Here is a 15,467-nt window from a genome sequence, read left to right as displayed (position 1 = left end):
ACATTTTTCACACTCTTGTCATATGACACAGTTAGTGAAAGTGAGAAAAATTTCTGACGAGTAATTTAAAAAAAAAAAGTCATGCATGACTATTCAAGCTAACAAACCAAGTTGTAAGTCTAAAGTAAATCAAGTTGTGAATTTTATGAAAGGAAACGGACTGGAACCTTGTATGTCAAATGATAATCATAAAAGGGCTTTATTAAAGTTTCGCAATTTTTCTGTGGCTATCAGTGAAACAAAATAATGGACACACTTGCCAAACATATGGACACACTCACCAAAAGTATCAATTGTGGAGCAAGTACACTTCCCATGCGACAAACTGTTACACACAAACCAACACATAAGTTGCTATAAAGAAAAGAGAAGAATATTGAAAATAATATTTTTCTTTATATTTTTAGGAACTGCCTCTCAGAGAATAATGCTAGATTTAGTGAAATCTTTAAGTTATCAATTTTCTGAAATTTGTGACGAAACATTCATTATCTAATAATATTTAAATGGTAACAGTAGTTATATAAAGAAGAATAAAAAAAAGACAAAGTATTAATTGTGCAGTAAAAGCATCATTGTATGCGCAATATAAACGTACAAGCAGACTTACCGAACGATAGTAGGGAAGAGGTCCACACAATAAACGTATACCAAGCCAAATGTTGGAGCGAAAAACATTTTCCCTGCTAACAGTAGAGCTGAAAGAAATATTAATCACAAATCGCATTGTGTATTATCTCACGAGAGAAAAAGAGACACAAAAGGCTACAGCGTGTTTTTATTTGTCGAAAAAAAATCCAAATCATTAATTTTTCAGTTTAAATATTTGCAAAGATGCAGGAAGAGTGCATAACAGCTTACCGATATGATTAAAAATCTTGTAGGAAATACAAAGCAAGCTACCAATGATCATAAACGCCAGTATTACACGTCTTTTGCCTAACCTAAGTAGTTAGTTAATTCATTAACAGAATCCATCATTAGGCTTGACAGAGTTAGACAAGGCAACCAGAAGGTTGTTTCGTTTATTCCAAACAATCTATTGAAGAGCCTTACTTGATCCGACATTTTACCGAGAACTCACCATAAAGTGTTGTAGATAAGCTGAATGCGCACACTGCTTATGACAACAAAATGACCTATTCAAAATTAACTTGTATGTTTTTTTCTTTCATGAGACTGACAAATAACAAAAGTTCTACCTATTCAAGGTAAAGAAGGCTATCACTACCGGAACAGTATCGAAACAAGCTCCGATCATTACAGCTAAGTACGGATCTGAAGAGACGGATTCCATGGACAGCGATAGTGTGTAATATCCAATAGCTGCTGATGTCCTGTATGTAAGAAAAGGATGATTGTTATTTTGGATTGCACAAACAGTTTATAGGCTGGAAATCAATTCAATAGCTAATTAATAGTCAACAAACTGTATCAAATCTCAACATATTTGTTCTAAACAGATATTGGATAACGTGAAATCGGATATCAAAAACTATCCAGTGGAGCTTGCAATATTCGACGCTAAGTATCATCAAAGCGAGAATGAATAATTTCTTATCGTCCACTTAAAGGGTTATCAAATTATAACACATAAATTTTAAAGTTATAGCATTCTGTTCAGTCATGAAATAATTTAAATGTTTTCGTGTCATGAACAAGTTAGTTTTATCTAAGCTAGAATACACTCTTTTGTTGTTGACCAGATAGAAGATTTATTTATTTTAAACTCGTTTTACTTTTCCCAGATTTGTTATACTTTTGGGCTAATGTTTATAAACGTGCATGCATTCTTTGACCTATTGATATATATATATGTATGTAATTTTCTTAAGTATGTTTTACATACTAAAGAAAATTAAATTACCAAGCAAAAAACATGGCCAGTAATCTTCTTCGAAGCTCTTTGTATGAAAACAACTTTTTTGTTGATATTCGTTTTCTGTTTATTGGTTTCACACCTTTGATAGTTTCGCCACTGTGGATAACTGACAGTGAAAGTAAAGTCACATTATTCATCTTTGCAGCTTTTGTCAGATATTGATTAAGTAGTTTATATTTCTTATGAACGACAAGCCATCGAAATGATTCAGGAAGAAAGCTAAAGAAAATGAAGACACGTATAATTATTCTCTTTGCAACCCTCGTGTTTATTTAGGTTTTAGCTACACGACGGGCGGATGGTAAGGACCCTGAAACTAATAAAAAGGCCTGTAAGAATACGTATAGTCCTTCTTAGCTTCGTACTTAATTTTACTCTAAGCCTATTTTTGAATATTTCAAGCGAACGTTTATAGTTTATTTTACAATCTCACTGCGTTTTAGACGTTAAAAAAACTTTAAGATATGGTAAAAACGTTCAAAAATTGATTTTAAGAAGATATATTGTCTCTTCTGTGGATCACTGAATTAATTTAAAAGCAGACTCACAAATACATCACGCATAACGGTCGGTGGACTGGTAAACTAATTTTACACCAGACTTCTACATTGTACTTAACGGTAAACTAATTTTACACCGGACTTACATTGTACATAACAGACTGGTAAACAAATTTTACACAGGACTTACAAATACATCAGGCATAGCGGTATAACCAGAGATAAAGATGTGTAGAGTTGTGACTGCCACCAACTTTTCGTTGCCCAACATATACCGCCTCCAGCAGCAACGGATGTCAGGAAAGAAAAAATGAGAAGTAAAGAAAGGTAATTATTATGCTTCTTTGGTGCTAATTCGGGCGTCATCACATACACAATACTGTGGACCCCCTAAAAGAAAATCATAACACACTAACATGGAAAGAAAAACACGCAAAGTAATGCACTTTGATAGGCATACTTTGGCAGGCCTAAATTATGGTTTCAATCACTTTTAAAATATGACTTTTAATTGACAACTTATACTTCGCGGCAAAGTTGATATTTGTTTGTATTTAAAAATGCGTAGCAATTTCTTTTTATTAACAGGTTTGTTAGATGACTCGCGCTGCGAGTGTAAAAGATGAGCGACTCTCTGATTTTTTACGGAGACCAAATAGTCCACAACGATGAACGGAATTCTCCCTATTATGAACCATTAAACTATATATATCCTAAATGCACATGTCTATTTTGCCAAGTTTGACGAAAAAGTTGCTTTTCAAATATGGAACGCTATAAGGATAATTAAGTAAGTATGATTAGAAGTTGAAACGAACCGGTTAAAATGCTCACATTCCGTATATCCTGCACATATTAAAAATCCGGCAAACGCAGTTGGGCAAAAAACAGACCAGCATACTTTGTTTGCTGGTTCAATATTTTTTTCGAAAAATATATTACAAAGAAATATTTCAGCGAGACTTATTCTGGATGAAAAAATGACCAAGGCTGGAGAAGATAAAAATTCTAGATATATCTATATGTTCGACTCTGTAAATTACATACTTGCCGGAAAAATAGCAAGTTTGTTTTTCGCCGCCATCAGCTCGACAAGTCACTAAAGTCGAAAGCCAACAGCCCCTTTAATAGTTCAAACAATTTATCACACAATGTGTGTTAAAACTGGAAGATATGTTAAAAAACTTTTACTGAGGTATAAGACAAAATGTTAAAATTGGATTTTTAGCAGATAGTCCTGTCGATTGATATTGCACTGAATTTGCCAAAAAAAATATGCCTTTAAATTCCTAAAAAGGTTGCTGGAAGGAGAAACTGGAACAATTTTTAAGGTAACCAAAACCGAATCCAAAAAATTATCAGTGTTCACCAACAATTGTTCATTAAATGTCAGATATTTACTTGATGCCCTATGAATTATCATTCTGTTGAAAATCAGGAAAAGGAGCTGTCTATTATGATCAAAGAAGCTTGACATTGTCAAAATCAATGAACGTTTCTTAAAAACATAGCTTCAACATATATTGTTGCTTGTATCAAGTCTTATGTTTTTTAAATTGCTTAAGAATTTTGCAAATTCTGGTTGCTGATGAAAACAAGTACCTACACAAGCGAATATACCACCAAAAAAACGCAATAATGTAAACCGGATGATATTTTTTATCAGTGAAGCAACTGCAAAGAATATGATTGCCAATCCTAACGAGATGAGAAGTACTGGTCTTCTACCATAACGATCAGATACCCGACCAATTGTCCCTCCGCCAATCATCACACCGATGAAATAAACTGTTGTAGATACCATAGGGTAGAAATTATTATCGCATACCAAGTTCCACTAAATAAAAAAATTCACGCATCCTTACAACCATATATTCTACATCGTGTATTTCTATGATGATGTAAATTAGGATTTAAGGAAAAGGTAAATGACTAACTGCACAAATATCCGAAAATGAAATAATTTTGATTTTTTTGCCATTTGGTCTCATGGCAAGGTCGACATATCGACATGCCTATGTGATCACTCAACTTTAATATATCGAAAGGCCCACATAGAGGAAAATTAAGTTTACTGTCCGGCACTACTCGATATCGGCAATTGCAACAACAATGGGCAAAAAATCTGGTACAATGACGAAAGTCGAAACGCCAAATATTTTGTGTTTTCCAAAAAACGCTTTGGGTTTATAGGTTAAAAAAACGTTCACTTTTTGTGGAAGATGGGTGTTTTTTTTTAACGAGACTAAAATATAGGTACGTTGTGAACTGAACAAACTGTATACAATCTTTATAAAACATTATACTGGCTTCACAACATAAAAAAGTATTTTTATAGCTACTTGTAAAAATAATGAAGCGTGATTATAAGCCATTATCGGCAGTTTTAATGTTTACAGGCATAGCAAAGCAGACATTACCTCGGTCACAATTGAGCTCACATGGTAATTCTCGACTTTATCAAAAATCCATTTTTCACATTTTTGTTTGGTACGATTTTGTTTTATTTCACATTTTTCCGCGATAAATAAGTGAGAAGTATTCCGCCACAGCTCACTCGTGTTCGGTCTACCATTTTGCAAGGCACATCTAAATACATAATGGAATTATTTTTCCTCACAATAAAAGTATGTATAGATTTATTTCTTATAATTTGAAACACTTCTATCGACGTCAATGTCTGCCCGTTTTAACCTCCAAAATTCTTTTAACACAAAGCAAAAAAAATTAAAAAAGTAAGAATAAACATAATTCCTCTCAATGTACCAGTGTAGCATTGTATCCTGACCACTCCAATCCCCTTAACACACTAGTGTAAAGTCATTCTCTCGAAGTCAAGATTCACTAATAAATAGTGTCAATAATCCCCAAATAGCTACCCTATTTTCTTTCCATAACTGTCAGGGTTATTACGAAACCATCCCGTCAGAATATCATAGACGTAGAAAAACCCTGGGTACGAGGTTGACCTAGCAAGTTACAAAATGATTTTACCATAAAACAGCGGTTTGCTTACTATCATTTAGACTAATAAGGCTAAATATATTTTGACTGATTGTATGTGCTCAATCAGTGTTATTTCTTTTCTTTTGTGGTTTGTTGTATTGTGGGTTTGTTTTTAATCAATTGTTATGTAGTTTTAATTAGCTGGCTAATTATTGTTTATATCTTTTGCTGTTGTTGTTGTTTTGGCTGTTGCTCATAATGATCATAACGTGTAAATAGAGCCTTCGTATGGTTGTGTTGCTGATAATGATCATAACGTGTAAATAAAGCCTTCGTATGGTTGTGTTGGTTTATATGCTTATTCTGGTCCCAACATTTTTCACCTGATAAAGCCTTTACTTTTGTTTTTGAAGTGCTTCTCTATCTTATAGCCCTCTTTTTCATGCTGTAAAATGTTTAATATAAAATATATTAAATACCAGAACCCAGAACACGATCATTATCCAGGTTTTTTTTATTTTGAGTTTCAGCAGTGCTTTTTTTTTCAACTTCTTAATTTCCACGACATACCCCACTTACCGATATGAAGGTGTGATGCCAAATGTTGACGGCAATGACACGTGGTTAAACGCAACGAATGCATTGCAACACCATAAAAGGAGATAACAAATCACGTGGTATCGACCAGGTGAGCCAAGTTTCAATAACACATCATCTAACTGACCTTCTTTTCCGGTTCCTTTCTCTGTCCTAAAAAAATAAGAAAATAATTTTTGCTTAACACTGGAGCAAGTAACAGAATCCAAACGCGAAAGATGTCGCAACAACGCCAGGTATGTTATGCCGCTTAAGCTTTTATGAAACAAGCAATAAGCACATAGCCTCAGACATTCTCATATACAAAAAAATGTGTAGCTACATACGCGCTTGGAATTTTTGGATGCATACTTAAAAGTTTCACCAGCTAAATAGTTTGCTCGTATACAGCAAATACACGGTGCTTAAGTTTCTTCGACAGTTCAAGTAATCTTTAAAAACAAGTCATAGCAGATTTGTCACAGTAATTTCTTATTTTATATGTTCTTAATGTTTGTGAATACTGTTAAACGAGTTCTAATTGATACGTTCCATTGAGGATGGGATAGATCTCCTTAAGAGTTGGGGGGTCTTTACTTAGGACAACTTCATTGTTTCGTGCAAATGAGGCTCATTATCTTCGACATTAATAAACATTTAAAACAGTTTCATTGTAATGTCACTTACATTCGTGTCACTCCTTCTAACTTGCTCTCCTTCTCATCAAATTGCGCCATTTTTTTCTTGTCAATATATTTTAAGAACTCTGTTACATTAAGTATACGTCGCACAGCGTTCGGCAGTTTTAATTAAAATGTTCAAAACATTCAGGAGAATAAATTTAAATACAAATGTACTTTAATTAAAAATTTGTTTTACAGATACTTCAGCCTAATTGGAAATCTGAAAAAAAAGCATTGAGAAGTCTTCGTGACGTCATTTTCGTAGGCGAAAATGGTGACAAAAATGCATTGGCGTGGTAGAAACAGGATGTCAGACTTAAGAGATAGAAGATGAATGACGATAATGACAACAAATGTGTCTAGTTCCTTTCTACAAAGAAAATGAAATCCTAAAATTGTCAGATTCGATCACAAGAAATTGTTTATATTTCATAGAGAGTTGAGTCAGAGGCAAGTCTATACAGTCCGCACAGACACGTGTATATTGGAGACGAAGTTTTTCGTCAACAAAACTGGTTAAAACGAACATTAAAATGTGGAGTGACCGAATAATTAATACACCATTTACATGAGACACGACGTGACGTCAAACTGGTTTAAGTGATTTTCATCCACAGCTGATTGCATGAGTTTCATGATTTCTGGTGAAGTGCAACTCAATGGCACTTCAGTTTGGTAGAACGGCGAAATAAAAGAAGGATTGCACAATGTCTTAACACAATCTATCCATATCACATGGCACATCAGGGCAACAGCATAGAACTTTGATTTTGTGAGTTAATGCATAAACTGATATCAAAAAATAATGCTTGCCTCAAATACAACCTGTTTTTGGAGTATTTTTCATTTTTGGTTAATTCGAAATCAATAAACAAATTGCTCTGTAACAACAACCCAGGGACTAAGCCCGGAAAGACAGTTGTTGTAAACTCCACAACGAAATAATCCGCATCTTGACCAACGAACGTCCTGAAATTCGGGTAAAATGGAACGTCCTGAAATTCGGGTGAAATGGTCAGCAATTAGGATGTTTCACGATTATAGATTTAACCAAATAACCTAAGGTTCTAAGTTCTTGGTACTCAGTGAACATTGTCAGGTAAACTTTTGCGCGACTTTCATAAAGAAATGCCCAATGTAGCTTATTCCATGAAATTAACGAGTCAAGAAATGAACGTGAATTAAGTTAACAGTCATGAAATTAACGCGGTTCAATAAAATAATTTTGAAAAAGGCATTTAATTAACGCGGTTGAGCAAGGTTGTTTTCGAAAATGCGAATAATTAACGCGAATTTGAGAATATGCAATAACACACGAAGCAAAGATTACGGCAACAGCCGAATCCACGGTAGTAAAGCGGTTTCCTCTATTACAAGGCTGTTTGGAAGTCAAAATAACAGTTTTCGTTGTTTGGAAAGGCAATGTTAAAAATTTAAAGAAAAAAGTGCTTTCAGTTATTTTCCACTTGGATCAGAGTATGAATATTATACAAAACCTCTTTTTAAAATCATCGCTGAAAAACAGAACACCATTGAGCTATTGTCCGATGAGGAGGAAATAGTAAAAAAAATTAAAAAAAATTGTATATTTATGTTTTCTAGGCTTTAACATATTATTAAAAAAGTTACCAAATTAGCAGTATTTTACGAGTTGACGTACACATTTTTTACGGGGCGTTTATTAAATTTTTTGACATTTTTTTGGGGGGGGCGTCTAATCGAGGGGGCGTTTAAAAGAATGTATCAAATATGAGAGATTGTGTTTAGTTGTATTTATGAAATGTTTATATTATAATAGCACCATAAAAATTTAATTAAAAGAGCAAAACAATAACTGTTATTGATTTTTCATATACTTTTACTATCGCTTCGAATAAACGCCCCCTTATGATGGAGGGGCGTCTATTGGAGGGGGGGTGTTATTTTAAGAATGACTTAAAAAGGGGAGCGTCTATTCGAGGGGACGTTTAATAGAAGGGGGTGTTTATTCGAAGCATTACGGTATGCAGCTATGAATTTTTAAAAAAATTCTGTAATAGACAGCGGTAGTTTTTTCGCGGATGAAATGGTCATTATTGTCAGTAGTTTACTTTACTTTAAATTTGACCTTTATTGCATGTTTTTTGGTATTGTTATCATTTTGATTGAAAGTATTTAAAATTTAAAGTTAATTTTAACATAAGTTCTACATATTCTTTTTTAACAGATGTCAGTTTCAAAATAGGTTTTAAAAAAAATTATTTTCGCTTTCCAATCGCGAAATTTATTTCCGCAAGAATATTTATTTTCTCAAATGTTCTTACTCAATTTTGGACTAAAAACCTAACAAGCCCTGCAAAGGGTAAATCTTTTATTTGGTTTAAATATTTCGTTCCGTGAAAATTGTTTTTTTAGGAGAATAAAGTATTTTGAACTGGTCACAAAAACCCAAACTGGGTCATTTTTAATATGCTGGTAATCAAAATTTTAAAATTAGTTTGTCTAAGATTTGTGCATGATTGGTTACAAAACATCAACGTTTATCAAAACATGTTGAAACAAGTATTAGAAAAATTACCTTCATTTAGAAGAGAAAAGGTAAAAAAGAGACCTTCGAAGACTTTCGTTATCTCATACACAGCTCTTATCGATCATATTGCTTTTTTTAGAAGAATTTGGATTGGTTATTCCTAAAAATCAGGCTTTGTGATTGGTTTAATACGCGCGAGCAGAGAAATAAAAGTCGTTAAAAATATATCGCATTTGTTGTTTATAGCTTGAAGATTTTGTATGTGTTTAGCACAACTTCTTTTTCGCACACAACAGGCAGACTGAATTTGAGTATTATTAACGTAGAGATAGCGTGATATCAAAGTTTTTCAATTGTGTTTTTTTTCTATGAAATAAATATTTGTAAGTGTTTCGCCATACTTCTTCATTAATTTTATATGTTATTAAACACTTTCATTAAGAGGTATATCTTCGAAATTTCAAATGACATGAATGCTTAGGTTTGAACCTAAAACAAACACTGTAAAATTTACATAGGTTTAGCAAAAAAATTAAAAATAAATAGCAGAAGAGAGAGCAAAGAAAAAGAAATTTGTAGGACAATTATTCACATGAAGTTATATTTTATTCAGTAGTTCCTCGCAGAAAATATGGTTTAAATATTTTAATGCGTGAAAACAAGTACTTCCCTTTACACATTAAAAATAAGTTGCTATGGAATTCAATCATGGAAACGATGAATTGCGTATTAAATATTCTTAGAATCATTCTTGAGAAAGTCACGTATCGTACATTCGTGTCGTATTTAAGTTTTTTTTATTCTTAATGACACACATACATATTCCGACAACTTCACACGCTATGATACATTTCATTTATCTAACCTTGTTTCCATGACTTTTTATTCTCTTTCTGATATGCGGATGGCTTAAAAAGAATAGCCCCTGAGATGGAGCTGGAGTTTTTTTCCCATCTGGTCAACAGAAAAAAAGAGGGCGACCGCCCATTAAATATAGAAAAGGTTCACTGTGTTTTGCATCGCAATTTCGTACTGCAGTCTAGAAATTTGAAGTGGCGGAAAGATCAAAGGAATATCAGTAACCCTTTTAAACAGACAAAATGCGGCTATTATTATAGAGATTTTCAAAAGCTGAGTTATCCTTAAAGTACTGGTGAGCTGTTTCGCAACGCAGCGGTACTTCTGAGCAAGCGCATTCGGATACATGTATTCAATTTATTGTTGAAACCGAAATTATGAAAACTTAATAAAGTAATAAACTTAATTTCTACAATCAATCTTATACGTTGGCAAAAAATTTAGCACAGTGGTTAAACCAAGATTATAAAATGTTGTACTAAGCAAATGCGGGTGCATTTTTATTTAAAAACGAGAATAAAAAGGTCTACATTGTACAAAAGCTAAAAATAGGATCTGTTAAATAATAATGATAATCCCATGCAGTGCTTTTAATATAGTAAAAAATATGTTCATTGTTCTATAGTTTTAGTATTTGAAGAAATAGTTAAACTAAGTTGGAAATTGTTTCAATCTCCTGCTCAACTGGTAATTTCTTTTTGTTTTCTTTGAAGTTCTCTACGTCTTCGATGGTATCAGGAAGTGGTTGATTGGTCAATTAAGGCATAAAATAAATAACGACAGCTGCCATCAGCATGATGATACCACTGATTAGAATAGGAACATCAGGTGAGGTGTACACACCCTGAAAAAAATATAAAGGAGCTGAATTGTAAATTTAAATCCCAGTTCTAATTTCTCAAAATATCGCTAAAATGACATGTATCTGCCGTCTAACAACTGCCATTTATTTCCAAGGTTCTTCAAATGTGGGGGAAATAAAAAGTAGACCCACTAAGTAAAGGGTCTCATAGGAAATCTCAGTTAAGCGAGTAAACAACCCATAAATCCCCATTTTAAGGGATCCTGCTGAGTAACATTCGATAATTATCATAAATTGTGGGTTATGCTGGTCATTCTTTTTTCTTTCATGGTTGAAAACAAAAGTTTTTAACAGACCTTATGAAACAAAACGTTTTTCTAATGTCCTAAAACAAGATGCATGTGTAACAGGCGTAACATTTTTGCACACTCTTGTCATATGACACAGTTAGTGAAAGTGAGAGAAATTTCTGACGAGTAATTTAAAAAAAAAAGTCATACATGACTATTCAAGCTAACAAACCAAGTTGTAAGTCTAAAGTAAATCAAGCTGTGAATTTTATGAAAGGAAACGGACTGGAACCTTCATGTCAAATAATAATCATAAAAGGGCTTTATTAAAGTTTCGCCATTTTTCTGTGGCTATCAGTGAAACAAAATAATGGACACACTCGCCAATCATATGGACACACTCACCAAAAGTATCAATTGTGGAGCAAGTACACTTCCCATGCGACAAACTGTTACACACAAACCAACACATAAGTTGCTATAAAGAAAAAAGGAGAATATTGCAAATAATATTTTTCTTTATATGCGTTTTTAGGAACTGCTTCTCAGAGAATAATGCTAGATTTAGTGAAATCTTTAAGTTATCGATTTTCTAATATTTGCGACGAAACATTTATTACCTAATAATATTTAAATGGTAACAGTAGTTATATAAAAAAGAATAAAAAAAGACAAAATATTAATTGTGCAGTAAAAGCATCATTGTATGCGCAATATAAACGTACAAGCAAACTTACCGAACGATAGTAGGGAAGAGGTCCACACAATAAACGTATACCAAGCCAAATGTTGGAGCGAAAAACATTTTCCCTGCTAACAGTAGAGCTGAAAGAAATATTAATTACAAATCGCATTGTGTATTATCTCACGAGAGAAAAAGAGACACAAAAGGCTACAGCGTGTTTTTATTTGTCGAAAAAAAATCCAAATCATTAATTTTTCAGTTTAAATATTTGCAAAGATGCAGGAAGAGTGCATAACAGCTTACCGATATGATTAAAAATCTTGTAGGAAATACAAAGCAAGCTACCAATGATCATAAAAGCCAGTATTACACGTCTTTTGCCAAACCTAAGTAGTTAGTTAATTCATTAACAGAATCCATCATTAGGCTTGTCAGAGTTAGACAAGGCAACCAAAAGGTTATTTCGTTTATTCCAAACAATCTATTGAAGAGCCTTACTTGATCCGACATTTTACCGAGAACTCACCATAAAGTGTTGTAGATAAGCTGAATGCGCACACTGTTTATGACAACAAAATGACCTATTCAAAATTAACTTGTATGTTTTTTTCTTTCATGAGACTGACAAATAACAAAAGTTCTACCTATTCAAGGTAAAGAAGGCTATCACTACCGGAACAGTATCGAAACAAGCTCCGATCATTACAGCTAAGTACGGATCTGAAGAGACGGATTCCATGGACAGCGATAGTGTGTAATATCCAATAGCTGCTGATGTCCTGTATGTAAGAAAAGGATGATTGTTATTTTGGATTGCACAAAGAGTTTATAGGCTGGAAATCAATTCAATAGCTAATTAATAGTCAACAAACTGTACCAAATCTCAACATATTTGTTCTAAACAGATATTGGATAACGTGAAATCGGATATCAAAAACTATCCAGTGGAGCTTGCAATATTCGACGCTAAGTATCATCAAAGCAAGAATGAATAATTTCTTATCGTCCACTTAAAGGGTTATCAAATTATAACACATAAATTTTAAAGTTATAGCATTCTGTTCAGTCATGAAATAATTTAAATGTTTTCGTGTCATGAACAAGTTAGTTTTATCTAAGCTAGAATACACTCTTTTGTTGTTGACCAGATAGCAGATTTATTTATTTTAAACTCGTTTTACTTTTCCCAGATTTGTTATACTTTTGGGCTAATGGTTATAAACGTGCATGCATTCTTTGACCTATTGATATATATATATGTATGTAATTTTCTTAAGTATGTTTTACATACTAAAGAAAATTAAATTACCAAGCAAAAAACATGGCCAGTAATCTTCTTCGAAGCTCTTTGTATGAAAACAACTTTTTTGTTGATATTCGTTTTCTGTTTATTGGTTTCACACCTTTGATAGTTTCGCCACTGTGGATAACTGACAGTGAAAGTAAAGTCACATTATTCATCTTTGCAGCTTTTGTCAGATATTGATTAAGTAGTTTATATTTCTTATGAACGACAAGCCATCGAAATGATTCAGGAAGAAAGCTAAAGAAAATGAAGACACGTATAATTATTCTTTTTGCAACCCTCCTGTTTGTTTAGATTTTAGCTACACGACGGACGGATGGTAAAGACCCTGAAACTAATAAAAAGGCCTGTAAGAATACGTATAGTCCTTCTTAGCTTCGTACTTAGTTTTACTCTAAGCCTATTTTTGAATATTTCAAGCGAACATTTATAGTTTATTTTACAATCTCACTGCGTTTTAGACGTTAGAAAAACTTTAAGATATGGTAAAAACGTTCGAAAATTGGTTTTAAGAAGATATATTGTCTCTTCTGTGGATCACTGAATTAATTTAAAAGCAGACTCACAAATACATCACGCATAACGGTCGGTGGACTGGTAAACTAATTTTACACCAGACTTCTACATTGTACTTAACGGTAAACTAATTTTACACCGGACTTACATTGTACATAACAGACTGGTAAACAAATTTTACACAGGACTTACAAATACATCAGGCATAGCGGTATAACCAGAGATAAAGATGTGTAGAGTTGTGACTGCCACCAACTTTTCGTTGCCCAACATATACCGCCTCCAGCAGCAACGGATGTCAGGAAAGAAAAAATAAGAAGTAAAGAAAGGTAATTATTATGCTTCTTTGGAGCTAATTCCGGCGTCATCACATACACAATACTGTGGACCCCCTAAAAGAAAATCATAACACACTAACATGGAAAGAAAAACACGCAAAGTAATGCACTTTGATAGGCATACTTTGGCAGGTCTAAATTATGGTTTCAATCACTTTTAAAATATGACTTTTAATTGACAACTTATACTTCGCAGCAAAGTTGATATTTGTTTGTATTTAAAAATGCGTAGCAATTTCTTTTTATTAACAGGTTTGTTAGATGACTCGCGCTGCGAATGTAAAAGATGAGCGACTCTCTGATTTTTTACGGAGACCAAATAGTCCACAACGATGAACGGAATTCTTCCTTTTATGAACCATTAAACTATATATATCCTAAATGCACATGTCTACTTTGCCAAGTTTGACAAAAACGTTGCTTTTCAAATATGGAACGCTATAAGGATAATTAAGTAAGTATGATTAGAAGTTGAAACGAACCGGTTAAAATGCTCACATTCCGTATATCCTGCACATATTAAAAATCCGGCAAACGCAGTTGGGCAAAAAACAGACCAGCATACTTTGTTTGCTGGTTCAATATTTTTTTCGAAAAATATATTACAAAGAAATATTTCAGCGAGACTTATTCTGGATGAAAAAATGACCAAGGCTGGAGAAGATAAAAATTCTAGATATATCTATATGTTCGACTCTGTAAATTACATACTTGCCGGAAAAATAGCAAGTTTGTTTTTCGCCGCCATCAGCTCGACAAGTCACTAAAGTCGAAAGCCAGCAGCCCCTTTAATAGTTCAAACATTTTATCACACAATGTGTGTTAAAACTGGAAGATATGTTAAAAAACTTTTACTGAGGTATAAGACAAAATGTTAAAATTGGATTTTTAGCAGATAGTCCTGTCGATTGATATGGCACTGAATTTGCCATAAAAAATATGCCTTTAAATTCATAAAAAGGTTGCTGGAAGGAGAAACTGGAACAAATTTTAAGGTAACCAAAACCGAATCCAAAAAATTATCAGTGTTCACCAACAATTGTTCATTAAATGTCAGATATTTACTTGATGCCCTATGAATTATCATTCTGTTGAAAATCAGGAAAAGGAGCTGTCTATTATGATCAAAGAAGCTTGACATTGTCAAAATCAATGAACGTTTCTTAAAAACATAGCTTCAACATATATTGTTGCTTGTATCAAGTCTTATGTTTTTTAAATTGCTTAAGAATTTTGCAAATTCTGGTTGCTGATGAAAACAAGTACCTACACAAGCGAATATACCACCAAAAAAACGCAATAATGTAAACAGGATGAAATTTTTTATCAGTGAAGCAACTGCAAAGAATATAATTGCCAATCCTAACGAGATGAGAAGTACTGGTCTTCTACCATAACGATCAGATACTCGACCAATTGTTCCTCCGCCAATCATCACACCGATGAAATAAACTGTTGTAGATACCATAGGGTAGAAATTATTATCGCATACCAAGTTCCACTAAATAAAAAAATTCGCACATCCTTACAACCATATATTCTACATCGTGTATTTCTATGATGATGTAAATTAGGA

General features: G+C 33.2%; 3 protein-coding genes across 3 annotated transcripts; all 3 read right to left on the bottom strand.

Moving 5' to 3' along the window:
- Nucleotides 1-395: 395 nt before the first annotated feature.
- LOC130629977 (organic cation transporter-like protein) lies at nucleotides 396-6,641 on the bottom strand. The gene is made up of 12 exons (XM_057443370.1): nucleotides 6,592-6,641; nucleotides 5,908-6,078; nucleotides 5,262-5,351; nucleotides 4,940-4,971; nucleotides 4,515-4,627; nucleotides 4,320-4,397; nucleotides 3,989-4,219; nucleotides 2,573-2,772; nucleotides 1,868-2,101; nucleotides 1,203-1,337; nucleotides 611-698; nucleotides 396-464 (listed from the first exon to the last, which is right to left on the bottom strand). The coding sequence occupies exons 1-12, from the start codon at nucleotides 6,639-6,641 to the stop codon at nucleotides 396-398; spliced, it is 1,491 nt and encodes a 496-aa protein (XP_057299353.1).
- A 3,584-nt stretch (nucleotides 6,642-10,225) lies between these two features.
- LOC130627269 (organic cation/carnitine transporter 2-like) lies at nucleotides 10,226-11,866 on the bottom strand. Its single transcript, XM_057441373.1, has 3 exons — nucleotides 11,784-11,866; nucleotides 11,452-11,524; nucleotides 10,226-10,798 (listed from the first exon to the last, which is right to left on the bottom strand). The coding sequence occupies exons 1-3, from the start codon at nucleotides 11,849-11,851 to the stop codon at nucleotides 10,712-10,714; spliced, it is 228 nt and encodes a 75-aa protein (XP_057297356.1). The 5' UTR covers nucleotides 11,852-11,866; the 3' UTR covers nucleotides 10,226-10,711.
- Nucleotides 11,867-11,978: 112 nt separating this feature from the next.
- On the bottom strand, nucleotides 11,979-14,356 carry LOC130629976 (solute carrier family 22 member 4-like). The gene is made up of 4 exons (XM_057443369.1): nucleotides 13,746-14,356; nucleotides 13,041-13,274; nucleotides 12,376-12,510; nucleotides 11,979-12,117 (listed from the first exon to the last, which is right to left on the bottom strand). The coding sequence occupies exons 1-4, from the start codon at nucleotides 13,919-13,921 to the stop codon at nucleotides 11,979-11,981; spliced, it is 684 nt and encodes a 227-aa protein (XP_057299352.1). The 5' UTR covers nucleotides 13,922-14,356.
- Nucleotides 14,357-15,467: the final 1,111 nt, after the last annotated feature.

The sequence above is a fragment of the Hydractinia symbiolongicarpus genome, chromosome 2 (genome assembly GCF_029227915.1).
Source record: "Hydractinia symbiolongicarpus strain clone_291-10 chromosome 2, HSymV2.1, whole genome shotgun sequence".
NCBI classification, from domain to species: domain Eukaryota; kingdom Metazoa; phylum Cnidaria; class Hydrozoa; order Anthoathecata; family Hydractiniidae; genus Hydractinia; species Hydractinia symbiolongicarpus.
This window is presented reverse-complemented; position numbering and strand designations above follow the sequence as displayed.